The sequence below is a fragment of the Clytia hemisphaerica genome, unplaced genomic scaffold (genome assembly GCF_902728285.1).
Source record: "Clytia hemisphaerica strain Z4C2 unplaced genomic scaffold, Clytia hemisphaerica genome assembly, whole genome shotgun sequence".
NCBI lineage: Eukaryota > Metazoa > Cnidaria > Hydrozoa > Leptothecata > Clytiidae > Clytia > Clytia hemisphaerica.
Window position 1 is genome coordinate 86,032 of NW_027104293.1, and position 25,412 is coordinate 111,443.

Sequence of the window (25,412 nt, forward strand, 5' to 3'; positions counted from 1 at the left end):
TTAGTGAATGAGTTTGCTTTCCCCATGGGTTGAGCAAGTTTGAGACTTGTCCCTTGGAGAAATCTACTTTAAAGACCGGAACAAAATCTGTCAAAGACTGCTATAGTAAGTGAAAAGAATCTGTTAGGGAATGAGTCAGTAAAATACACCACTACAAGAAGATTTCGGACAGTCAACAAGTAAATATGGAAAACTTTAGACATTGTACACGATAATAAGTTTACACGTGCCTCTCCGACTGTCATAGTTGATCTCCCCCAGCTCCTGGACTATTAGTGAATGAGTTTGTTTTCCTTATCGATTGAGGTCATTAAGCACGTCTTTGAACCTTGGTTATCGATTAAATCTACCCCATAACTACCCTCATCTGTCAAAGAAGGCTATTATTAGTAAACAACTGCATCTCTTACAACCTCTCTCTTGTTCAAGATTAAGACTTTTCAAATTAAGAATTTGGTCACAACTTCATTGAGTTTGTGACACTCAAACACCCAAAAGAGAAACAACGCTATAAGAGCTGGCATTTACGATAACTCGGTTTTAAAAATAGATCTATTTTCAATCCCTTGTTCAAGAATGTAGCTTGGCTGCTAGATGTCTCGACCACTTTAGATATGCCCAAGTTCAGGAATTTCCGTTGTTGAGGACGGCGGTGTGACTGAAGAGATTTGGAAGAACCCGCATTTCTGACCCGAAAAATCGAGGACGATAAAATTGTTAATTTATCGTCCTTTTTTGTTGATCGGGATCTAGAGAAATGAGAACTTTACCGTCCCTGTCGCAAAAAAAAACACATACGCAAATACATAAACTTCGCTATTCCTTTCAAGATTCAACTCCAAATAGAACTTAGCCTAGGAATCCAAGTGGTAACTTTGTTCGTGGTCTTTTCCTTTTAATTCTAAAATTTTGAGCTTGGATTCCCAGGCTAAATAGTATTCATTAACTGTCAATCTTCTGCCAAGAGCCATTTGAACAACTTTTTTGATTTTACCGTTTAACATATGACTCAATGGTGAGCACACTGATCTTTATATATCCCTGGACCAAGCTATATCCGTCATCTTTGATTGAAGTTTTTATTGAAATCGGTACCCGAGAAGAAGCCATTGTAGTGTTTGAAACTTTGCCTAGCGACAAACGGCGTTACATCATTAGCGTTCAAGCAAAACTAGACCTAGCGCTCTCTCCGCGGGTACCAATTTCAAAAAAACTCCAATCAAAATATTTTGCTTGGCCGGCATTGAGTAACGTGGTCCAGGGATACATAAAAGTCAGTGGGTGAGCACCTGTCAGAATCAGATTTATTGATGGTTTCATTTTTTATCTACAGACCAATGTTTGCCAGGCAGTTATTCATCCACCGGGTTAGACCTTGCCAACGAAAAATGTGCACTGTGTCCTAAGGGAACTTTCTCATATCTTCATGGATCAACAGAATGTACTGTTTGTCCTGGACAATCAACAACAGATAAAGAAGGAACTGCATTGGAGTCTAAATGTACAGGTTAGTGAGTTTCTATTCATGATATGCACCATTGCAATGTCTTCTGGCATAACATCACGGACCCAATAGCTGAATGGTTGCAAGTGACGTAAAATTAATCAGTACGTCACTTTCAACCAATCATCTGTTGGATCCGTGGAAGACATTGCAATGGTGCATATCATGAATTTATATTTGATTGAGTTGAGTTGCAGCACTGCAATGTCTACTAGAATCAATGTCTTCGACATCACATCATAGACCCAGCACCTATCCTCGTCTTAACCTGCATCGAGTTCCTCAGCACCTATCGATCCGTGATGTAATGTTAGAAGACATTGCAATGGTCTATATCATGAATTAGGTTGAGTTGCAGCTGGTTTTGAGGCCAATTTTCCCACCTATAAACGCTCATTTTTTTCGACTGAGAAAATTAGTTCCCTTTAAGGTATTGTAAGCATTGTCTTGTTTACCCAGGTTTGACAAACCGATAAGCTTTTTAATATAGAATTCTTTGAATTTTCGTTCTTCCCATAGCTTCACTCTCCATCGTTGGAATTTTACCGCTTGGTCCAAACGTCTCTGTCAAAAGGAATTTCGAATTACGTTTATCGTGTTATTTTGAAGGCTCGCCTGTTCCTGATGCAACGTGGCTCAAAGAAGGAGGTATAATTTACAGACCCAGATAGACAGACAGACAGACAGACAGACAGACACATAGACAGACAGACAGACTTATAAACCACCCTAACTGTTTGAGTGTTTTCATACACGTTTTTTATAAGAACATCCAAAATTTTTGAAGCCTTTGAAAAATGTTTTATTTCAGTCCTAAAAATGTTCTTAGCATGTTCTTATTTTCACCATTTTTCGAGCAATTTTGTCCATTTTCCAAAGAAATTGGGTGTTCTAGAGTCCCCAAAACTGTTCTTAGCTTGTTCTTAACATTTTGGCCATCAAGCCATATGTTGTTATATAGTTTGTTCTTATAAAAAGAAAACGTGTAATCTCTTAAATATTGATTCTAGGAAATTTGCCCCGAGTAATTTCCCCTTTGGAAAATTGCCCTCCTCTGTTTTTTTTGCTCGCTCCTCCAGACAATTACCCAGACTCTCAGAGTTTATGATTTTCCTTCGGTACTAACAGAAGACTTCATTGATACTATAGAATCTTTCTTTTCAGGCAATTTACCAAATTCTCACCGTCTCGAAGAATTATTTGATATGCATCTAATCAAGATTGGAATTTCATTAGTTGTACCTTCAGTTAGTACTCGCGACGCTGGAAAATACACGTGCATTGTCAAAAATAAAAATGGCAACGACCATCGGGCCGTCAATGTCAAAGTTGTTTAAGACGTCACAACGGCTGCCGGGCCGTTCAGTTGATCATTCACACAGATTGTTGGGCCGCTGAATTTGTTGGCACAATCATTTCTGTGTTTTATTTTTACAAAACACATATTTTATTTCCTTTATGTAATTTATATGGGTGGGGTAAATTGGAAAAATATAATTATCGTGTAACAATACAATAAAATCAATTGCTTTTAGATTTTAACATGGCAGGCTATTCCAGAAAAAAAACCCGTATACTCGCCCCTGTTGAGGAGGTCCATTTCCGTTCCAACGGGGTAAGGTTTGATATGTGACGGAATTCCATAGGGATATACAAAAATCTGTCAAAAATAACTGGAATTCCTTAGGGGTAGCTTTTTAAATCTTACTAAAATTCAGAATTCCAGAGGGGTTTAAGCCTGACATTGCCTGGAATTCTAGGGGGTTACAGCATTTCCAGCCACAGAGGGATGGAACTTCTAATCATCTAGCCTTTCGGGCTTTACAAATCTGTGTGATAGTCATGCTAGGAGAGTATTGTATCATTGTTAATTTTCCGTTTAGACAAGAAACAAATAATCAGATGATCAATATAAAAAGCTAAAATCGAATGAAATCATTGAAATTGCTTGATATGTGATGTAGAATGAAAGCGACCGGCAATGAAGATAGAGAATCCAGTCACAGTGGACAAGGTTGTGGACTCGATCCCCAGTCGGGTCATATAGAGGATTCCAAAAATGGTTTAGCACTTAACGCCTCTTTGCTTGATTCCCTTAGAGGGAATGATCATGGTTAAGCGGAGAAGTCCAGAGAAAGAAGTGACACACTCTCCTACCTTCGGGTAGATAGCTAGAGAAAAGCAGCCTTCGGGTTGCCCTCGACTGCGGTCGCAAAATTATTTACTTACTTTAGCAAAATCTTCTAAATACAATGAAAATGATGTATGTAGCTGTAAGACAGGGGTGTGATATAAAACGTAAAAATAAAACCTTTAATTAACACCTTATTAGTATTTAATTCATAGTTTGAATTGCTTTTGAATAAAAGGGAGGGACTACTTGGTAATTCATGATATTCATGATGTAATCTTATGTAATCTTTTCGTTGATTGACACTCCAAATCAAAACATTTGGCCGCCATTATTGGTGGCAAAACAAATGCGTTCCCCAATGTTTTCCAAGCAAGGACCCCCGGAAAAAATAAGAAAAGATTAATACAGAAGTCAAAATACTCCAAATCAAAGAAAAAACTCTTTCATTGAAATTCTTTAATTATCTGCAGTAGATTTCCAAAAGATATTTAATTCTATTATATTACGTCACAAGATATTAGGCTTTATTTTTCGTAAACCCCCGGTTTCAATACAAAATAGGTTAGCGGGACAATTTTTTTGCCACCAATAATGGCGGCAAAGTTGTTACGTCACATCTATTGTTTAGGCTCAAAGATTACATCATGAATATCATGAATTACATAATATTACCGTCCCTTACCTAGAGGTAAACAATAGCTGTTTTCAAAATCAAAAAGATACTCTTTTCAGCTGAAACAATTGAAGTTCCAGTCGATTGGTTTTTGTTTTCCTTTTGTTTTATTTACAAAGAAAACAATTACAATTAATTTATTTGCACACTTTCTGTATAATTCTTTGCAGAGCAGAGATACATTGTTTAAGCTGAGGGTACTGATTTTTTTTCAAGGAAATCTCTTAAAAAATTACATTGCTTTGTTATTTTGAAAAATAATTTGTGTATTAGACTTAAATTTTGTTTTGGGATTGTTGGGTAGTTGGAATCAAGGGTAAATTGATTTTTCTTTCTTTTTTTGTTTTCTTTGAAATTACAGATTTACGACTCGGTTTAATAAAGTGTTTTACAATCATGGTCGTAATATTTGAGAAAAAGTGAAACCACAATCGATTTTCAAGTGCTCTAAAGTAGGTTGGAAGGGTAGAGTTTTAACTCTGAGTTTTAACATGAGACTTAAGACTTGATCTGAGGACCAAAAGTTCAAAAATGGTCCAATAGGGCTCATAGTATAGCCTGGAAGTCTATAAACCCGAGAAAAATTGAAATATCCGATTAAATTTAAGAGATGGCCCAAAATTCACTTTCTCGCCTGAACTCCAAATTTCGAAAAACGAGGAAATAAGCTTAATTCTCAATAGATTTCGACCATGATTGTACTTTGTAAACGAGGATGTGGCAGTGCCCATAGAAAGAATTTTTAAATCTGGAGGGGGGTTGAGGCTAAATGACAGTGCGAAGCCCAACAATGATTTGTTCATGATGACCGGAAAACTTACTCAAATTAAAATTTTATTTTGAGAAATAGACTGAATATTACCAGAAATTAATAAAACCATTTCTCAAAAAATGTTTGGGGTTAAAACCAACCCTTGGCACAGATGTCGTGGATTTTCATCGATGAGTAGAGCCAGTAGCGTGGTGGCAGGGTCAAAAGCTCCTCCCCCCAGCGGCAGATATTTTTTGGGGGCGCCAAAATACAAAGGGCGCAAAAAGACGCATCTGCGATTACTAAATTCCGCGTCTCTTTTCTCTTTTACCCTTATAGATATGGCAGTTTTCCGCCAAAAAAGAGAAAGTACCGCAAAAATTTCGTGCTTGCTTCGCTCGCGTCATTTCTAGAAAGATATTTATTTTTTCACACGGGGCGGCAAAATCAAATTCTTCTAAAATTGATGCCTTCCCAGTTTTCCCGAGTTTTAGTCTACCGACCACGCCTTGTTTATGAGAGTTTATTTTTTATGGTAACTTTCAGTATTATCGAATAATGGTACTAATCTAAAAGTAGAACATCGAATTAGAGAGCGTCGACTGTAATGCAACTAATAAATTCAATTTTAAAATTTCAGATAATGTACCCTTTTGGCACATGACCTGAAAGATGAAATTTTATTGGTTGATATTGAAAATACTCGCATTCTATTGGCTGATTGATGGTTTGGTTACAACGCCCCTTAATCAACTCCGTGGTATGTTAATATATGAATTTAGTTATAATAAGCAAATAGACTTTTTTTATAAGAACCAGTAAAATTTTTGCTGAGGCTCGGCTGTTCTTATTTTTTGGTACTTTGAGCCTCAAATTGTTCTTATCCGGTTTTATCTGTAGGGTGTAATTTAGGTATTTAGGTGTTATACCCAATTTTTACTACTTTGACCCCTAAATTGCTTGAAATTGAGTAATTTCAGGCTCAGCATCGTTCTTGAAATGTTATTATTTCTTTGCAATTTGAGCAGTAGCGTTGTTCATATAGAATAGATGATATAGAATAGTTCCTTTTAAAAAAAGTGATTTTTTTTACATTTTTGCTTCAATGTTGTTTGTTAGACACTGCAATTGAGAATAATTAGCAACTCCTACACTACATAAGCATCAATCAATCCAGATCTCAAGATTAAAATTGTAGAGAGGTTGCATAAACTTAATATCAAATTCTCAAGATTAAAATTGGCTTCCACGTTGTTTCAAGGTTCATCTAACGTTATATATATATGTACGTTATGGTGAACGTTATATGGACGTTGAAACAACGCTGTGTGTTAAAGGTTTTATATTTACATAAGAGTTTCCGTTTCATATCAGGACGTCTGCCTTTTGTTATATTATGCTGATATAAGAAAAAATATGTTTTTCTTTTCCTTTTTCTGACCAATCTTACTCCACATCCGTGTCAATCCAATGTGAAAAATCCTATGAATTGAAATTGACATGTAAGCAAACGACATCACTCTTATTTTAAAACAAAACCTTTGACTGACTTATCTATTTCAGACATTTTTATTTGAATTTCATTTCAGATGCAGACCGAACGCTTCAAAAGCATACCATACAGAATGAAACTTCACTCAATCACCCTTCAAAAAAGAACAATCAGGTTATAAACACTACATCTACTCAAGTTAGGACACTCTATCAAAACAAAGCTGAAAGCATTCAAAAATCTGCGGACGTTCCTGTACACACGTCAAGTTCACCAGCGCACGTGTTAGAACACACCAAAGAAGCCAATCACATCCATCATAAAAGGACTTTTACTCCACCTGTACATAGCAGTGATCTTGAAACACAGTATAAGTACAGGAGGAAAAGTGACATACAAAAGATAACAAGCGACTCTGGAAAATCTGAAAGTAACGTCAGTTCTGTAAGAAAAAGTCTTTTAGAAACTAATCTCAATACTCAAAAAGAGCGAGCGCCTCTATCCACGAAAGATAGTGTAGAGATTCCGAAAACAGATTCGAAGATCCGGTCTCAAACTCTAAACAACGTTCCAAAGACACCACAATCGAATTTACAATCACCAGAAAAGAAAAATGGTATTGCTTTAATGACAAAAGAGCCAGCTCGAGAAATTGACATCCCTACAATAAACAAACCATTAGATTCAACTGTTGATTCGAAATTCTATCAAACCATGAACCCATTGTTCCACCAACAGCCAGTAGATGTAGATGAATCTGAGAGTGTAGTCCGCGATATCAGTGAGGAAGACGAACGCGCGGCCGATTCAGACAGCGCGTTTAATTATTACCTTAAAATGACACGCAGTGATTCACCGAATGGTGCCCGCGGTGAACAAAATGGTATCTTCTTGCGGCCGCACGCGACTGAAGATATTAATTCACCTGTTGGGAAGCCTATGAACCGTTCGACTGATATGTTAGTAAAAAGAGAGGATATTTCGACAGGTAAGGCTAAGGTTGGCGCTGTGAAGAGAGGACCTAAACAGGTGAAAAAGAAAGTAGCTGCTTCTAAGAGAAACGAAGGATCTTGGGTAACAGGAAAGAGCCAATCAGCGACGGATACTAAAGCAGTAAACCAATCAGAATCAAGCAAAATATCTGACAGCCAATCAGAGACTGCTGACCAATCAGAAGCATCCATTCTTGAAGTTGTTGACTTGAATCGGGCGCCAAGCACTGCTTTCAGTCGAACCATTAAAACAACAAAAACTTACAAAAAAGATGATGTGTTTCTCAAATATGCTAAAAAGTATAAAGGTTCTGGTAGACTAGTAGCTGATTTCTCAAAAGGAGCTGAGAATGCAAAGCTATATATTTACGATTTGAAAACAGCATCTAAAACGGAAGACCGAGAAACGAAGAGAAATCGTGTTGGAAAAGAAGATTTTGATTGGCTCGTTAAAAGTGACGATTCAGCAAATAATGTGAAGGAAAAGAGAACAGTGGGTGAGAACCTTTTTCATATAATCAAATTTATATAATCATAGGATAATACGCTGTTTCTATTTAGCATCCAAAACATATTTTTAAAGTTATATGAACGTTGATATGACTTGAGCCAGTTATTATTCCTAAAAAAACTTTTCAAAATCTTAATAAATTCAGCCATGAACTGTGTTTCAAAACCATGATGGACAAAAAATATTTGGCACAAAAGAGGAATTCCCTCAAGATTAAATCGCAAGCTATTCTTAAAGAGCTTTAAGACTTAACCTTAGGATCTTAGGATCCAAATGCTCAAAAATGTTTCAATAAGGTTAGGAATAAAGCCTAAAAGCCACCAAACCCCTCCAAAATCAAAATATCCAATGAAATAAAGTGGAAGTACTAAAATTCTCGCCCGAGCTTTAAATTCTGAAAAATGTTAAAATACACAAAAGTTTCAATACATTTCTTTTTCTTGTAAAGGCTCAAATGGTATCAATTATTGGCGGTACCACAATATCCAAGGTGAAAAGCGTTTCCACATCCCTGGTGGTGGCGGTAGCGGAGCCAATGCAACTCTTGATGCCACACATTCATCAAGCGCCTCCAAAACCCGCTCCACACATAACTCAACTATCTATTCATCACAGAAGCCTTCAAATGCTACAAATCCATCGTCACAAGCATTAAAAATGTCAACAAAAGTAACACCAATTAAAAGATCATCTTTAGCTGGAAACGATACCCTGCTAAAGGACCCTATTGTGGCGTCAATGGCCTCAAGTGGTCCACATTGGCGTAAAGCTAAATATAAGAATATGTTTACAAAAGATAATGAGCAATCTCAAGATTTATCTCATGGGATCTCGAACAGTCAAATTCGGCGTGTTTCAAAAGCAAACGAAACAAATACTTCCGAAGCAATTGATGATGAAGAGGCATCTGAGTATTTAGGAAACCGAAATGAAAAATTACCAGAGAAAGAGTCATCTCGGTATTTAAATAGAAAAGAAGAAGAGCGCTATGAGAAATATGTCAACAACCGAAAACGGGAACAGATTTCAAGCAGTTCTACAGTTGATGATCGGGATAAGAGGAATGAAATACCATCAAGAAGAATCGGGAGGCGAGATTTAAGTAACGGTAAGATTGATTTTTATGTCAGAATACTTCTTCTACCGAATGTTTTTGAATGAATTTTGTCCTTTTGGGTAGGTCAAAGATTTTTAAGTTTTTTTTAACAGAACTTTTGATTGACTAAACCGATTTGAAAGTTTTATATAACAAAAGTTCCAATTAAGGCTACCTCTATAGGATGAAAAAGGAACCAACAAACGATCTTAATCCGTATTTTTTTCAAGGAAATCCGAAAAATACAATCACGGTGTACCCAATTTATGGCAAATTTTTGGCTTCCCTACATATGCACTTTTACTGTTGACAGGACTCAATCTAGCGTTGTGAATCTTCAAATGCGGTATAAAAGTTAAATGGCGTTATGAACATTAAATGGCCGCAGTATGAACGTCAAAGGACGTTGAATTGACGAAACGTTTTCTTGCATGACATCCCTTCAATTAAACTTTTGTTCTTATCATATTTCAGTCACCATGGAAACTAGCAACAACACCAAGCGATCGATGACGTCACGTGATCATACGTCAGAGGAAGAAGAATCGGAGAATGATGACGACATTGAAGCGCTCATTGGAAGCCGTCAAAAACAATCAACAGGTAAAGAAAAGATATTCTAAGTAACCATAAAGGCCAGGGCAAATATATTCAACATTTGTGATCCAACATTTTGAATTCTTTGCTGATCGAATTGTTGAATGAAAGTCACGTGGAAAAATTCGAAAAGTTACCTCCGGACATTGTGACTTTTGACCCCCCGGACAGTGGGGCTAAACCCCCAGAAAAACACTAGTCGACCCCCTGGTCACTCAAAATTAACCCAAAATAGAGCAAGATTACCCCCGGACAAGGCAAATTTTGTAGATTTTTCACTACCCCCCGGTAGTATCCTCCACCCCCCTCCCATGTACGAACATCTTCTGGAAGAGCCCATTCCTAATTCTAAAATACTTCTTTAATCTATCTTCTGCACAAGGTCATTAAAAAGAGAACAATTTAAGATAGTGGCATACTTTTCAAAACGAGGAACAGACCCGATGGAAATAACAATGAAGGGGATGTTTGCATATACCGCCGCTGTTTTTGCGTATGCCTTCAATTTCGGTCATAAACACCATGCACGTGTACTTTCCCGCTTTTGCTATCTCCTTAATCGACGTATAGATACTTTCATATTGGTGATTATAACAGCAATATTATATAAATGAAACTTAATTTTTTGTATCTTAGCTTCTACTCGTAGTTCAATGGAAAACCTAGACGGAAATCAGTCGGAAAGCGGTTCTGTTAAATCGTCAATTTCTGATGATGAAAACGAATCAGTTTCCAAAATCGAAAACTCCAACGCAGAGTCTTCGAATGCTTTGAACAAAGATGACAAAGACGAAACTGGTTATCGCCGTAGTAAGGAAGCCGTTGATCAAGAGGACTCCAATAGCGAGGAAAATAATGATCGCCGTAGTAGCGGCGACTCAGATGGAGAGAGTTTGCAACGTGACCAAGATGTTGCAACAGGTGATCGCCGTAGTAATGAAGAAACAGAATACAAACCACAATCAGAACAAACAGAAACAGGTATGTTCCCAGCTGCACAACGTGGTTTTAACGTTTATACACGCTTTTTATAAGAACAATTTTACAAGAACCAAGGCTGAAAATTGGCCAAAACCTAAAAACAAATCATAAACAATACGAGCCTCAGATTTCGAAAGCACTAAAAAAGTACTAATTTTAACAGATTTTAACGGATTTTGAACCCATTTGTAAGAACATCGTAAGAAAATTTAAACCTTAAAATTTCAAGAAATTAAGAACAGCTCAGAGCCAAACTTTATTGATTGTTATAAAAAAGCGTGTATTAGGGCTCACAACATCCATATAACGTTGGATGAACTTTGAAACAACGTAGTGTACCAGCTGGGTTTCAATGCAAGAATTTAAATTTTCGCCAGTAAAGTTTTGGGCAATGACGGTCGATATTTTCAATTTTTTGCTCGGAAATAGCCGGGGGGTACTAGGGCTGCTATCTGACGGAGATGTGCCGCCCAACTTTGGACCCTCCGACCCTTAGTGGGACTAAAAAGGAAAAAAAAAAGAAAATATTTTGAATTTTACGACCATTGTTGGGAAAGATTTTGACCAAATTTTGATCATTCCGGGGGCAAAAACTTTTCCCGTTTTTCCGACCCTTAGTGGGACTGAAATTTGATTTTCTGATTTTTCCAACTCTTAGTGAGACTTTGGAAGTCCAAAAGAGGTCTCGTAAAAGGCGGCACATATCCGTACCCCCAAGTCCCGCCCCGGGGGAAATATCCATCACCTCTCAAAATTAGCCTCTACGGTTTATTGAGAGATTATGAGATTATCATGATTTGATATTGTTTAACAAATACTGTCAAACTCAACCTCGTTCCCTGAGTATTGTCAGCTTTTCAATGCTCATTGATAGATGCAGATATATTCCCCGGGTCTATCAGTAGCGTAAATAAAGCCGGTAATACACGGATACGACGTTGCGTCAAACTAGCTTATTATACTGTAATTTGTATCAAGAATTTGAAGTCGATTTATTAGTTTCCTAGGCTGCTAGCATCCACTAACCGATTCGTGCTCCTATACTACCTGGGGTTTTGTAGAGGTCTGCGATTCAGACTAAGTATTAGTTTTCATGTATATTTTATTTTCTTCCAAACTTCAGGTAGCAGACGTATGATGCCAATGAGAGCATTAGATGCTTTATACAGATCACACAAATTTCCAAATGAACCAGACTCTAAAGAAATACTGGATAGGTTTGATGTCCCCACGCATATTGGGTAAGTGAAAACCCAGCTTGCACACAACGTTGTTTCAACGTTTATCTAACGTTCACAACGTTCATATAACGTTAGATGAACGTTGAAACAACGTTGTGTGCCTGCTGGGAAAGCGAGCAAAGATGGAAAAGTCCCTTGCTTATAGGAAGAGCAGCTCATTGTTACACTCCCTTCTCACAGACCCGGTAGGATTTTTTCAGCCAGTGGGGATATAATAACGGACTCGATTGGGATTGATAGTCCTGTATTTTTTATGGCTGAGAAAATTCAGTGGGGATGGAAAAATAGCATTGTATTTTGCAATGAGGATTGGTTTATTTGATTATTTTCGGTGGGGACAAAAATTGAAGGATAATTTTCCCCCGGGGACGATATTTTGGCCAATTTTTCCAGTGGGAAGGGGTCCCAGTGGGTCTGTGAGAAGGGGGTGAATTGTTTACAGCTCAAAAATTGGAAATTCTAAATCATTTTAGTGTTATTCATCTGGTAGTTGATAAAGAATTCAGTGTAATGAGGATAGAAAAGTCCCTTGCTTGTAGGAGTGGTAGTTTACATTTTTCGTTGTTTTCAGCCCTAGAACTTTCAGTCATTTTAATGTTATTCATATTTGGTAGTTGTTAAAAATTCAGTGTAATGTTAGATGAGATCAGTATTATTTTCCAACCGGGGAAGATTATTTTGACCAAAGTTTCCGGTGAAGGGGGGTCCTATCTAGTTCTTGGCAACGGGCTGTCTTCATTTAAAATATCAATGACACGCTAATGGTGTTTAATATATGCATGAGAATTTTTATAGTGGCCGCTTCCGTCCCCGCCTCATCCTCATTTCTCTAGCCGATGTTCTTTCAGTGGAGGTCTCTTTATGGATGTGAAAACTGATGGCTTCACTTTTCTTATCAAAATAGATATTTGTATGGTTTGTTGGTATAGTGATCTAATTTTAGACACCACATTTTCCAGTTTTGCGGTGGGGGGGGGTGGCTCCACCGGTTTTGACAGAGGGATGTATTAGTATGGAAACTGATGGTTTTTCTTATCATAATAGATATTTGTATGGTATGCTGGTATGGGGATGGTTTATTGCACCTTTGGATGGTGAATATATTTTCTACACAGCGTGCGATGATGCATGTGATTTGTATATGTCTCCTGACGAAGGAAAAGATCACATCCGAAAGATCATTTCTCAGAATCGATGGTCGTTGCATAATCAGTGGGATAAGTATGTCTAATGTTTGTTTTTTGGAACAATATTCTTATTCGAACGTTGAATATTTTGCTATCAAGAGTTTAAAGGGATATTCAGATTGTTTGAGACCCCAGGGGGGGTACTAGGTTTACAAGGTGACGAGTATGTCTAAGAAGCCAAATATCGAAAAATCGACCCTTAGAAAGAGAAAAAATTGGCGTTTTTGTGACCCCTAGAGAGACTTATCTCAAAGTTTTTTGTCGATTTCCACTCGATTTGTGTCCAGATTTTTGAAAATCAGGACCCTTTGAGAGAGAAAATTCTAGATTTCGTGAATTTTAGATACTCAGGTTTTACTCAGGTTTCTGTGGGCCAAATATCACAAACAATCTGATTATCCCTTTTTTCTACTTCTTTACGGTGAAAATTCATGGAAATTCAAAAAATGTTAGAATTTTCAATTTTTGAGAACGTAAACTTTAGATTGAAATGAACTTGCTTGACTTCTTGAAAGACTACTTTTAAAGTATTTTAGAAAGATTTCTTAGGATCTTCTTTAGTTTTATAAATTCACTAATATGTGAAATAGTCCTAGTAATTCGATGGGAATCACCCACTGACCTTTATATATCACTGGACCAAGCTATATCCACCATCTTTGATCGAAGTTTTTTTTCAACTGGTACCCACAAAGAAGCCATTACAGTTTTAAAAATTAACGTCTAACGGCGCTATATCATTATAAGTATTCGAAGGGAACATAGATGCATTTACACCTTTATTGAATAGTGCCGCCATTAGGGCAATTATTTATAAAGCCCGAAGGGCTAGATATCGTGCTTTTGCTGAAAAGTGTGCCGAGGTTAGGTAGGAAATCCTACCTAAGTCACGTGGCATTACAATAGAATTTAAGCGCTTATTCAATCAGAAGCTTCGCGGGTTTTCGAGAACAATATCAACAATATTTTTTGCGATATTCACTCTTTTTGCTTCGAAGGGCTTAAAGCACTCTATCTAGCCCCTTCGGGCTTTATAAATCTATGTATTAGTGTACCACTTTTCAAAAAACTCCGATTAAAGATTTTGCTTGGCCAGAATTGAGAAACTTGGTCCAGGGATATATAAAAGTCAGTGGAACTATCTCTGTTTCACTCCCTAGATACCCAGAGGAACAAACAAGCATGGGAATTCGTCTTGCTGGTGGAAAAGCTTATTACATTCAGGCGGTAGGCGCCCAATCAGGAGGGCGTGACTGTCTTTCAGTGGGCGTTCAATTTCCAACGGGTGTTGTTCTACGCCCCATCACAAGACATTTCTTGACAAGAGCTCCAGTCGGTAAGGATACTTATTGTGGTCATTGAATCGGATGAAATCTTCCTTTGTTCTTACTTGTGTAATTTATGGCAAAAGTCAATTTTGGCTGAAAAAAATGATGACGTCATCTGTTTGTCAAAAATGTTTCTTCGTGAATTACATCATTTTAATAGGTGTCACCTTTGGTTTTTCTAAAATAATATTTCGATTAGTCCTATTTTTGATTTATTCAAACTTTAAGCTTTATGACGTCATAAATTATGACGCCATAACGTACCCTAATTTCTAAAAAATACAAAAAATAAATTTTTTTAACACCCAGTTCTGAAATTTACATCCTGAAACGCTTTTTTCGACGTACAAATAACCATGCATAAGACCCTCAGTTTTTTTTGCGCCAAGCTTATGTCCTTTTTGGACATAAATTACACGAGAATTTCCCAAAACTTGTTATAGTTGCTAAATTTCTAAGTGTCTGAGAAGATATGATAAAGCTTTTAATAATATTGTTAGCTCAATTTCTAGGATCTTTATGAATCTTAAAATTAGTCTGATTAGCCAATACATTAGAAATGAATCGAGAAATGTAATCATATTACAGTTGACTCTCGCTAATACGAACGAGCTACGAATCTGTTCGAATTACAGAGAGATTCCAAATATAAAAATATTTTTATGAAGCTTTCTTCTGGACGGGCATTGAGAATCAGTTCGAATTATAGAAATGTTCGATTAGTAGAAGTTCGAACTAGAGAGTGTTCACTGTACCAGATGAAGGTTACATGAGTCCAGCTATAATTTGTTGGTATCCGATGAGATGGAGTTTTTGTAATAAAACAATTTTGTTACTTTCCCTAAAGAACGCGATGTTTTAATAATTGGTCATTTGAAGTAATAAAAATGACGCGTTCTTTAGGAAAAGTAACAATTTTTTTTTATTACTGGTTAACGACCAACCAAATTAAATAAGAGCTTGTAAAAAATCCATCTCGTCCCGTTGCTATGTCATTTTCGAAGGATGAGACACTTCTTTTAATAATGTTTTTATGTGGTTTTCACAGGACCTGGTGGGCGTTTCCGTATGTCTCCAGCCCTTGCACGTGCTCAACAAGCTGATCTTCAAGCAGCCATGGGTGGAAATGTCGGAACTATGGGTCCTGGTGGCATGACCGGGGTTGTGCCGGGAGGTAATCAAATTTAACGTAATTTTGATATTGTAAATTTTATCTGGTGGGCTTCCTGTGTTTATGATAAACCTCTATCTCAACTCAAAGAGATGAAAATTTCTATCGAAATCCCAATGGTGTCAAAAAATTCAGTGGTGATATTTTGATCCACCCTCAGATCTGCCACTGGGTCATTCAGTGGTTAAATTCGGGCTTTCTGTGTGTTTCCGATATATTAAGGTAACAAAAGTTTTACATAGTATAATTTAATAACTTCCTCGCTAACTATAAAATTTAAAAACAGTCTAGCAATATATTTCGGTGGTATCACCATTCTCAAAATACAAGTGTTCTATCAGATTGCACAAATTTTCTATCTACATCTAAAAAATTCAGTTTTTTCGAGAGTAATTAAAATTGATTAAAAACATTCTAAAAACAAAAGAAAATGCATAAAATATCTACGTGACTCCATTCCTAAAAAGCTAAATATTTTCATTTCTAGTTGCTGGTGGACTTGGAGGAGGACTTGGTGATCTTGGAGGTCCCCATGGTCTAGATCAAGCCTCCCTCACCTATGCTGGGAACGTTGCTGAACAGGGTGGTTATCTGGCTGCTGGTGGCCTTGGAGGTCTTGCTGGTATCGGCCCCTACGGTACTGGTGGGGTCGGCTCAGCTGGAGGAGCAGCTGGTACGGCAGGAACAGTAGCTGGTAAGTGTGTTGTTGAGTTGGTTTTTTACTTTTTTGCGAGGAGAATCACTAGACTCTGCTATGGTATGGTCTACGACAAAAATAAATATGTGTGAAAAGCCATGAAACAATTGTGAATAGAGAAAGTTTGTTTGTGTCACTGGAGCTGTGTGACACGGAGTTTATTCTGGGGACCTATTCTTGATTGAAATGTTACTAAAAGATTGCAAGATATTGTGAGAACTTTAAAATACATTAAAGGCACCCACCAATATATTGTTTGAAAAATTGTGTAGCCCAATAAATTAAGGGCTCTGACCATAGTCCAAAAATTGATTTTGGTATTTGAACATAAAAGTTATATTTCAGGTTCCTTAACACTTTCAACAAAGAATTGCCTTTATAAATTGCTTTTTAATCAAATCCCTTATGAGTAATTAAGAACTTAATTGCAAAAATGACCTTATGAACTTTAAAAAGACGTTAATAATATGTCGCATCACCTTCTTTTATAAAAAGTGCTAAGTTTTAATGGGTAATTAACCTTTTTGTTTCAAACTTTTTTCAAACTGTCCGCAAAGAATTGAACTATTTTAAATTTTGAGGAAAATTTTTCTAAAAAGATGTGTCAAAAGTTATGACTGTTTTTTTAAGCAAAATCCAGTTGAAAAATTCATGAAAAACCACTATTTTGAAGATTTCGAGACAAAGAAGCATTTACAAAAATTTTCCGCAAACATTTTTATTGTTCGCTAAAAGATACACCATCTACTGCGAAAATTTTTTAAAAATGTTTTTTCTTCGCCGAAAGTAAGCTATTCAAAGTTGAAATACTCTTCCTCGCAAAAGTCTTCATTTTCTTCTTCATCAAACTTTTCCAATGCAATTTTTGAATTTTCAGATTCAAGAATAGTTTGTCTAACAGAAAATGTATAACATGCCATAGTTTTGTTGCTTACATCAGTCAGAAAACACATTTTAAACACGGCAAATATGAAAAATTCACTATGGTCAGAGCCCTTAAGGGATATTTAAAAGTTTTTAGCAAATTATCCGAATAAACCCTTTTTTTTCTACTAGGTGCTTATGGTGGAGCAACAGATGCTGGTGGTGCACTCAATGGTGTGGGTGGCGCCAGCTGGGGTGGAGGTGGCGGTGGAGCTGGAGCAGGTGGTGGCGGAGGTATGTTTTATGATTAATTATATAGCGACCGTATTGCAGTACGTAGAGCATCCGGCTACGGTGCGCAAGGTTGTTGGTTCAACCCCCAGCCGGGTCATACCAAAGATTCCCAAAATGGTACTTGATGCCTCTCTGCTTGATGCTCAGCAATTAAGAGAAGGATCAAGGGTAAGTGGAGCAATCCAGGGAGAAAGAGTGGTGCCCTCCCCTACCATCAGCTATCGAAAGAGAAGCCTTCCAGTCGCCTCCGATTGCGGTCGGAAACTCACTTATATGTCTGCGATATTACATTTAGTTTAGAGACGTAAGGGCGAGTGGGGGAAATTAATCCGTAATGACCAATCTTTTTCTTTTACCTGGTTAAAAACAATTTTTAAGTATCTTATTTGTCTATTTTGTTTACTTTTATTTTAGATTTTTCATATTTTCCATATTTTCCTGTAGGTGGAGCCGGTGGAGGCGGCGGTGGTGCAGCTGGAGGAGGAGGTTAGTAACTTTTTTCAAATATATGATTACATCTAAGTGGTCATTTTCCTTGATCCTTAAAATGTATATAACTGAATATAGACTATGCTACCGGGTGTTCCACAAAAAAGTTTCACTCCTTTGAAACTGATTTTTTTCAAAATCTAAGAATTAAGAAACAACCATTCCTGTTCCACCGGAAAGAAGAAAGATAAACTTAAATTTTGATGGGTCATTTATTAAATTCGATTCATTAGATCAAAAGTTATGCTCAATCCATAGTATAAGAAAGCCGCGGCTGAAATGATAACATTAGCCTGGGAATCCAAGCTCATTATCTTAGAAAAAACTAAAAATACCTCACCTCACAAAGGTCTAAGATTATAGAGCTTGGTGCAGGTAGATTAGTCTGACACAGAATGTTATAAACAGTCTGTGTGTGAACCCTTGTTGACGGACTTTCTGAACTTTGGAAACCCAGGCAAACACACATAATCAACTTACCATAAAAACTCTTTCACAAGCACTAAAGACTTTCAAAACTACTAAAAACCACATCAAAACATCAGCCACATGTATTCAGACTTCCAGCCAACAGCCATTTTGTTTCGAAATGAATCTATTTTCATTTGTTTTCCTTTTTTCTGCAGGGTCAGCTTTTTCCATAAATTATGCGCTTGCATCGAAATTATCAAAATGCGCGCTAAAGTACTGCTAAGTAATACGCCGAAAGCTGGCCAATCAGGCCGAACCTGCATTGCAGGGAAAAATCTCCCTGCAGGTGAGTTACATGCGCCAAGCGTTAAACAAGCAGCAAAAATATCATAAACTAGACTGTGAATAAAGTTTAACGCTTGGATTCCCAGGCAATGATAACATCTGAATTTCTGCTGTACTATCTCTGTCGTATTTGATGACTATTTGTTGATCAAGAAATAAGTAATGTAGCATGTTTAATGATAAATTTTATTGGTTTGTCGTTAATAGGTTAATACTTACCTCGCATTGCGTTTTAGACATTAATGATATGTCCTTGATAACACACTTGCATTATAAAATCATTGTGCAGGAAAGATCAACAATAAGAAATTTAAACAAGCACAAAATGGCTGGGCTGAAAGAACTCGAAAATTAATAAGGTGCCTCGAAATGCCTTCACAATATTTCGGTGAAATCTTTTTAGAAATCAATGAGATAGTACATCAAAATAATTCTGTGAAAATTTCAAGCCAACACCTTCAAAATTTATCATTCAAACTGACAGGAAAGTTGTTATCTTGAATATAGTTCTTATAATTTTAATTTTGGCGAAAAACTATCGTTTTCACAAAATACCCCTAAAATATGTCCAAGATCAGTTCAAGTGTTCTATTGGGTACATATTCAAAGATATCTAGCAATAAAAAAACTTTTTGTGAAGGAAAATAAGAGAAAATTTCAAAAACTATCTACCAATAATAAACTGACACTGATCTTGATGTTCTTATAAAGGTCGAAGACAGAGATAGAACATCAATTAACTGAAAAGACAATGCGGTACATATTCCAGCCGCGGCTTTCCTATACTATGCTCAATCGAATAAAAAAGTTACTTTCAGAAAGTGCCCGAAAACGTAAAAAATTGACCTATCAAACTTTAGTTTTAAAATTGGCAATCGCAAGAGGCTTTCCATGATCAAGACCATTTTTCAGTAATTAAACACATAAATTTTGAAACTGATGGAACGAAAGGGTTTAAAATGTTCATCAAAATCATTGCATACTTCTAACGAAATTATCCTCAGATTTTTGGTTCTAGACTGGATAAAGTCTATGTAAGGCTGGATGTACCTCGAAACCCATGTTTGATGCATTTTTATGAATTTTACCAGATTGCTTTTTCTCGACGAATTTTCTGCCCTTTATTGAAATTCAATCTTCCTTTATATGACAAACGGTCATTTAGACAGCTAATTATCATTTTTAATGACTGAAACGAAAATGCTGATGCATCATGTTATTATGGGTGGTTTTTCACTGAGACTGTCTGGCGAAAATCGATTAGCTGAAACAAAGAAAATTGATAGGAAAGCATTACTGACTCCCAAAACAGTTGTCAAAGCGTTTACAACCCTTTGAATTTGAAGAAAATTTTATTAAAATCATCAACTCGCATATCAAGGGATTTAGAAATACAGCCTTCTAATGAACATTTTCTGTGACAAGATTCCTCGTCTTTTGTATCAAATCAATACAGATGGAAGTTTGCTCTTCAACTCTATCGGGAAAGAAAGCACTTTTCCCATATGACCAATTTTTTACAAAAGAATCCCACTGCACATTCTGCTACTTTTATGGCAACCAATTTATTTATGCTGTCTTTTTCGCTTAATTGGTCATTAAGCCAAGAGCGATCTACCCCTCTCTTGGAGAACAAAAGGTTTAATGACCAATTTTCGACGTTAAATCTGGAATGCTGATATGAAGCGATCAAAATCTGATGTTAAGCACGAATCTTCATTTTATATTTTTTACAACCCTTAGAAATTTATGAAAAGGACCGTTGATGAGAACTGCTTATCTATCTAGCGTAGTGAAAAAGCACCCTATGGTCGTGTTCAGACCAACGTTTAAAGCAATTAGGTCTACATGTTTCTTTTGTATTCCTTTTGCATTTAACGGCACGCTTCTCATTAGTTAAACCAAAGTTTAAAAAGGAATCACCCTCTGGTTAAAAAACAAAGTTTTTACAATTTCGTTACAGTTTTCTGAATAGACGAAATCAGAATTCGCATGCTCCTTTTGTAAATGAAGAAAAAAAAAACGTGAAATTTATTACTTAGAGACGCTCGGAGCATCTCTAGCAGTAATGGCTTCAACGAACACGAATTAGTGTTTTGCAGAGGGATTCCCTGAAATCTTTTTTTGTTTCAAAGTATCTCAAGAGAGAAGATGACATGATTTCAAGTTAGGAAAGGAGATTCCTCGAGATCGCCAATCGATGATGACAAAAGAAAAGGGATTATAATTGAATTCCCATATCAAAAAAGTACTACTTAATCCTTAACCCTATTTTTATCAGGGGGTGTTTTCCACCAGGCTGGTAGTCTTTTGCTAATAGCTCACTGAAAAAAGATTTTAACACTCTGAAAGTTTTTGACTTTTAATATAATCCTATTAGCAGCATGTGTACCAAATTTTACAATTATACACCGACCAGATCAGGTTTTAAGACTTTTTTGTGCAGGCATATCATAAAATCCAGCTAAAACCCTGTAAAATCCCAAAATCTTAAACTTATCATAACTACTGATCTAGGCATCAAACCGACTTCAAATTTTGACAGGTTTTAGGTATCAATAATTAATTTTAAAAAATATTTAAAAATTTTTCAAAAACTGCTGACGTCATCAAAAATGACGTTATTGTTTTTTGAAAATATTTGCTCATTTTCTGCATGGATTTTAAACGTCAATTTTATTAGTATGTTAAAAACCGGCAAATATGTTAAAGATATTCTTTTTGGCTTTTAGAAATTCAGAACAGAATTGAAAAATCTTCATCCGTTCAACTTTAATTGGTATTTTATTGAATAGTACTTTTTCATTGGTCAGCGATAATTGTGAAACTTTGTGATGACGTCATCACCTTTATGATGACGTCATCAACCCAAATTTTTTTCTATGAACTCCTTTTATGGTAGAGAACATTTCTGCCAAACTTCAAGTTCATATCTTTTCTAGATCAAAAGTTATGCAAGGCTGGTGGAAAACACCCCCCTTGAGAATACAAAATCAGAAAAAGCCTGATAATAATAGGGTTAAACTTAAACTTTCAGGTTTGAACACGACCTATGCTTCTGATTAATTTGATAGGTCGATTTTTAACGTTTTTGAGCACTTTCAAAAAGTAGCTTTTGTATTCAATAGAGCATAACTCTCGATCTAATCAACCGAATTTAATAAATGACCCATCAAAATTTGAGTTTATTTTTCTTCCTTCCAATGGAATAGTTCTTTTAAAATCTTTAGATTTTGGGAAAATTAGTTTTAAAGAGAGAAACTTTTTTGTGGCGCACCCGGTATAATCTAAGACAAATCACTACCTAAAGCCAAAAGAAATTCGCAAACGAGTTTTTTTTACCGAAAAGAATTTACAGTCGGTGAAGTTTGTCAGTTCTTCGGAACTCTCCAGCCGTTTTTTCCCGTATACCGCCATAACGCCATACCACCATATTTTCCCGCCTTTACTATCACAGTAACGGACGATAACATCGTCTAAGCTGAACCCAGCTAACAACGTTATTTCAATGTCATTTGAATGTTATATGAACGTTTGTTTTTAGCGTTTTTGTCTTGGATAAGCGAGTTTATGTATGACACCCTAGACTATGTTATAGTCTAAGACGAATCACTATCGAAGAAAAAGGTCCAAAGCTGAAGAAAATTCGCAAACGGGTTTTTTGCCGAAAAGGGTTTACAGTCGGTGGAGTTTGGCAGTTCTTCAAAACTCTCCCGCCGATTTTTTTCCGTATACCGCCATAACGCCATACCGCCATTTTTCCCGCCCTTACTATCACTGTAACGGACGATAACATCGTCTAATGGCACCCCTACTACCCAATGCGGTGTTAGTGCTAATCTTAAGATATTTTTTGATTTTCATCTTTCCCAACTATTATTTCTTACAGCGAAATCCATAATCCTTTGTACTAATTGTACTGTCATTGAGGACAAAGCACATATCTTACAGACCAAAGACCCCCAGGTCGTAGAAGAGAGTCCGGCTACACGAAGTCTTATATTTGACGAACCCATTTGGTCCCCATTTCGAAGGAGTAAGTCATTATTTTAGCCAAAATATCAACGCGAAAATCTTTGTTTGAAAACAAATTACTTTAAGCTAATCTAAAGCGAGTCTTGTGGATAAATACTTAAAATTTGTTGAAGAGATAATGGTAAAAAAAGAAGATAGTTGCTGCTTTCAGCGGAAAAATTATCAAGAATGGATTACGGATTATCCTCGATTTCCTAAAAACTAAACTACAAAACTACAAAAGAAATTATGAAAATTATAAATTTTCAAACATATATACAGGTTCGCGTTGTATTAGGTTAAAGTAATGATTTATTTATCATAGAATTAATATTTTCCTACGAGACACTGACCTTTATATATCCCTAGACCAAGCTATATCCGCCATCTTTGATCGGAGTTTTTTTGGAATTGATACCCGAAAAGATGCCATTGCACTGTTAAAATTTAACGTTTAACGGCGATACATCATCAAAAGTATTGGAGGAAAAGTAGATCTAGCGCTATTGAGTAGTGCCGCCATTAGGGTACCAATTTCAAAATGATAAAATGTTGTAATGACCATCTGGTTTTATTCATCCGTATGTGTCCACGATTTATTTTTAGGTGGCGGAGCCGCTGGTGGCGGTGGTGGAGGTGGTGGCGCTGGCGGAGGAGGAGCTGGCGGCGGTGGTGGTGGTGGTGGAGATGGAGGTATATTATTTTTGAAAACAAATTTCGACTAAAAAAGATTTTAGGATTCTTCCTAGAACTATGCTCTAGAGTTATCAGATGAGATAAAGTTTTTATAAAATTAATAATTGGTCATTAGACTTCATTCATTTGACGTCCCAGAGTTGGGACTTGATGTAATTTTTACAAGGTCTTATTTGATTTGGTTGGTCGTTAACCAGTAATAAAACAATTTTGTTTCTTTTTCTAAAGAACGCGTCATATTTATTACTTCAAATGACCAATTATTAAAGTATGTTATAAAAACTCCATCTCGTCTGGGGTATATACGTGTTTTAAAACTGCTTTTCTTCTTCAATTCTAGGCGATGGAGCTTTGATGGGAGAAATCGGGAAGCTTGGAGACACCATAACACAGTTGGCCAATAAGGTGGATGATAAAACCAAAGCCGCAGGTTAGTAGGCTAAAAGCCACTAGACTGGAGTCGTTTATAATTAATGCAATACACCTTTTCGACCGTAGCCGCCAATTGTCGCTGTGAGTTACGTCTTTTCGCGGGCATTTATTTGTCCGTTTTACTACCCTAAAACCGTCCAAGTCTTTTTTCACACCTATAGACAATAGAAAAAGGTGTAAAAAAAGGATTGAATCGAGTTTAGGGTGGATAAATAAATAATAAAGTGGTATGCGCCTGACCGCGCGATTACGGTCGAAATGATCTATTGTCTCGACATTCATTTGCTTCGGAAGTGCATATCAAAATTATAATGCTCAATTCAGGTTGAAAGCTTTTCACTTTCTGAAAAAAAGTTGATTTTTCAAAGCGACGTTTTTAAAGTGGGTTAGGGACAGTTCATCTAACGTTTCCAGACCATCTAAAAAGAACGACAAATCCAAACCCTAACTCTAACTATAAAAGAACGACATATTCAGCCGTCCAAAACGCCGACCCTGGTCAGTGACTACCACCTCTACATATTCATTACTTTTTGTTATTTATGCTATTTAACGACTAGCGGTTTAAAAAACGATAAATTACGCATGCTTATAAGTCTCTATTTGGGTGAGCTGGAAACATTAGATGAACTAACTCTTACGTCCAAAATAAAGGTGAAGCAGATAGTCTTAAGAAATAATTTTTCAGTAGCTTTAACGGTTATGAAGAAGCTAAGAGATTGGGTTCGAATTTGATTATGTTCTTCTCTTTAACAGAAAAAGCCAAACAAACAGCCATGGTTGGACAGACGCTCGGAAAATTGGACAAAGCTATCGATTCCATTACTACTAAACTAACAGCCGAAGCTGCTGCAGCAGGTGCGGGCGGAGGAGGCGCTGCTGGTGGCGGAGGTGGAGGCGGTGGTGCTGCAGGTAAACATTATTTAGGCTTCTCTATATTTCCCAGCTGGCACACAATGTTTTGTTTTTTCAATGTTTATCTAATATTCACAACGTCCATATACTCTTGTCTCCCGAATAGACGGGGGGGGGGGGTCCGAATAAGCAGGGGGTAGGAAAATTTTCTAAATTCTAATAAGCGGGGGGATGGAATAAGAGGGGGGGGGGGTAATTTAAAGACAGAATTTTTCTAAACTGATATCAATTTCAACAACAAAAAAGAAACTTTAACAAATAAACACGTAAAATAAGAACCAATACTAACAAAAAGAAAATTTTTAACAAGTTTAAGGTCTATCTACACTGTAATAAAATTTTAAATTATTCGAATTTAATTAGCGGGGGGGGTCTTAACAAGAGCGGGGGGATGGGTTTTTTTGTTTCTTAGCAATTAGCGGGAGGGGACGTCTATTCGGGAGACAAGAGTAACGTTAGATGAACGTTGAAGCAACGTTTTGTGTTAAAACAAGCTTCAAATATAGCTCCTTCCTGCCAAAATATTGTACTCCCACAACAAAACTAGATTATCTTAATGATTTGCTGTGGTAGAGCATCAATTTCAGTGCGTGAGGT

The 25,412-nt window shown here is 36.6% G+C and overlaps 2 protein-coding genes across 2 annotated transcripts in view; both read left to right on the forward strand.

Annotated features, from left to right (window-relative positions):
* LOC136817171 (uncharacterized) overlaps positions 1 to 3,025 on the forward strand; it is a 76,116-nt gene extending 73,091 nt beyond the window's left edge. The window contains exons 44-46 of the mRNA XM_067073506.1: positions 1,334 to 1,507; positions 2,024 to 2,152; positions 2,669 to 3,025. Of these exons, the coding sequence (XP_066929607.1) occupies positions 1,334 to 1,507; positions 2,024 to 2,152; positions 2,669 to 2,841 (476 nt within the window). The 3' untranslated portion in view covers positions 2,842 to 3,025. The remainder of the gene's footprint in view (positions 1 to 1,333; positions 1,508 to 2,023; positions 2,153 to 2,668) is intronic.
* Positions 3,026 to 4,510: 1,485 nt separating this feature from the next.
* LOC136817172 (uncharacterized) overlaps positions 4,511 to 25,412 on the forward strand; it is a 71,071-nt gene continuing 50,169 nt past the window's right edge. The window contains exons 1-17 of the mRNA XM_067073507.1: positions 4,511 to 4,627; positions 5,703 to 5,822; positions 6,652 to 8,043; positions 8,506 to 9,165; positions 9,628 to 9,756; positions 10,387 to 10,731; positions 11,855 to 11,972; positions 13,017 to 13,193; positions 14,320 to 14,495; positions 15,536 to 15,661; positions 16,146 to 16,352; positions 17,412 to 17,513; positions 17,958 to 17,999; positions 22,648 to 22,794; positions 23,379 to 23,465; positions 23,809 to 23,898; positions 24,657 to 24,812. Coding sequence (XP_066929608.1) covers positions 5,735 to 5,822; positions 6,652 to 8,043; positions 8,506 to 9,165; positions 9,628 to 9,756; positions 10,387 to 10,731; positions 11,855 to 11,972; positions 13,017 to 13,193; positions 14,320 to 14,495; positions 15,536 to 15,661; positions 16,146 to 16,352; positions 17,412 to 17,513; positions 17,958 to 17,999; positions 22,648 to 22,794; positions 23,379 to 23,465; positions 23,809 to 23,898; positions 24,657 to 24,812 — 4,042 coding nt within the window. The 5' untranslated portion in view covers positions 4,511 to 4,627; positions 5,703 to 5,734. The remainder of the gene's footprint in view (positions 4,628 to 5,702; positions 5,823 to 6,651; positions 8,044 to 8,505; positions 9,166 to 9,627; positions 9,757 to 10,386; positions 10,732 to 11,854; positions 11,973 to 13,016; positions 13,194 to 14,319; positions 14,496 to 15,535; positions 15,662 to 16,145; positions 16,353 to 17,411; positions 17,514 to 17,957; positions 18,000 to 22,647; positions 22,795 to 23,378; positions 23,466 to 23,808; positions 23,899 to 24,656; positions 24,813 to 25,412) is intronic.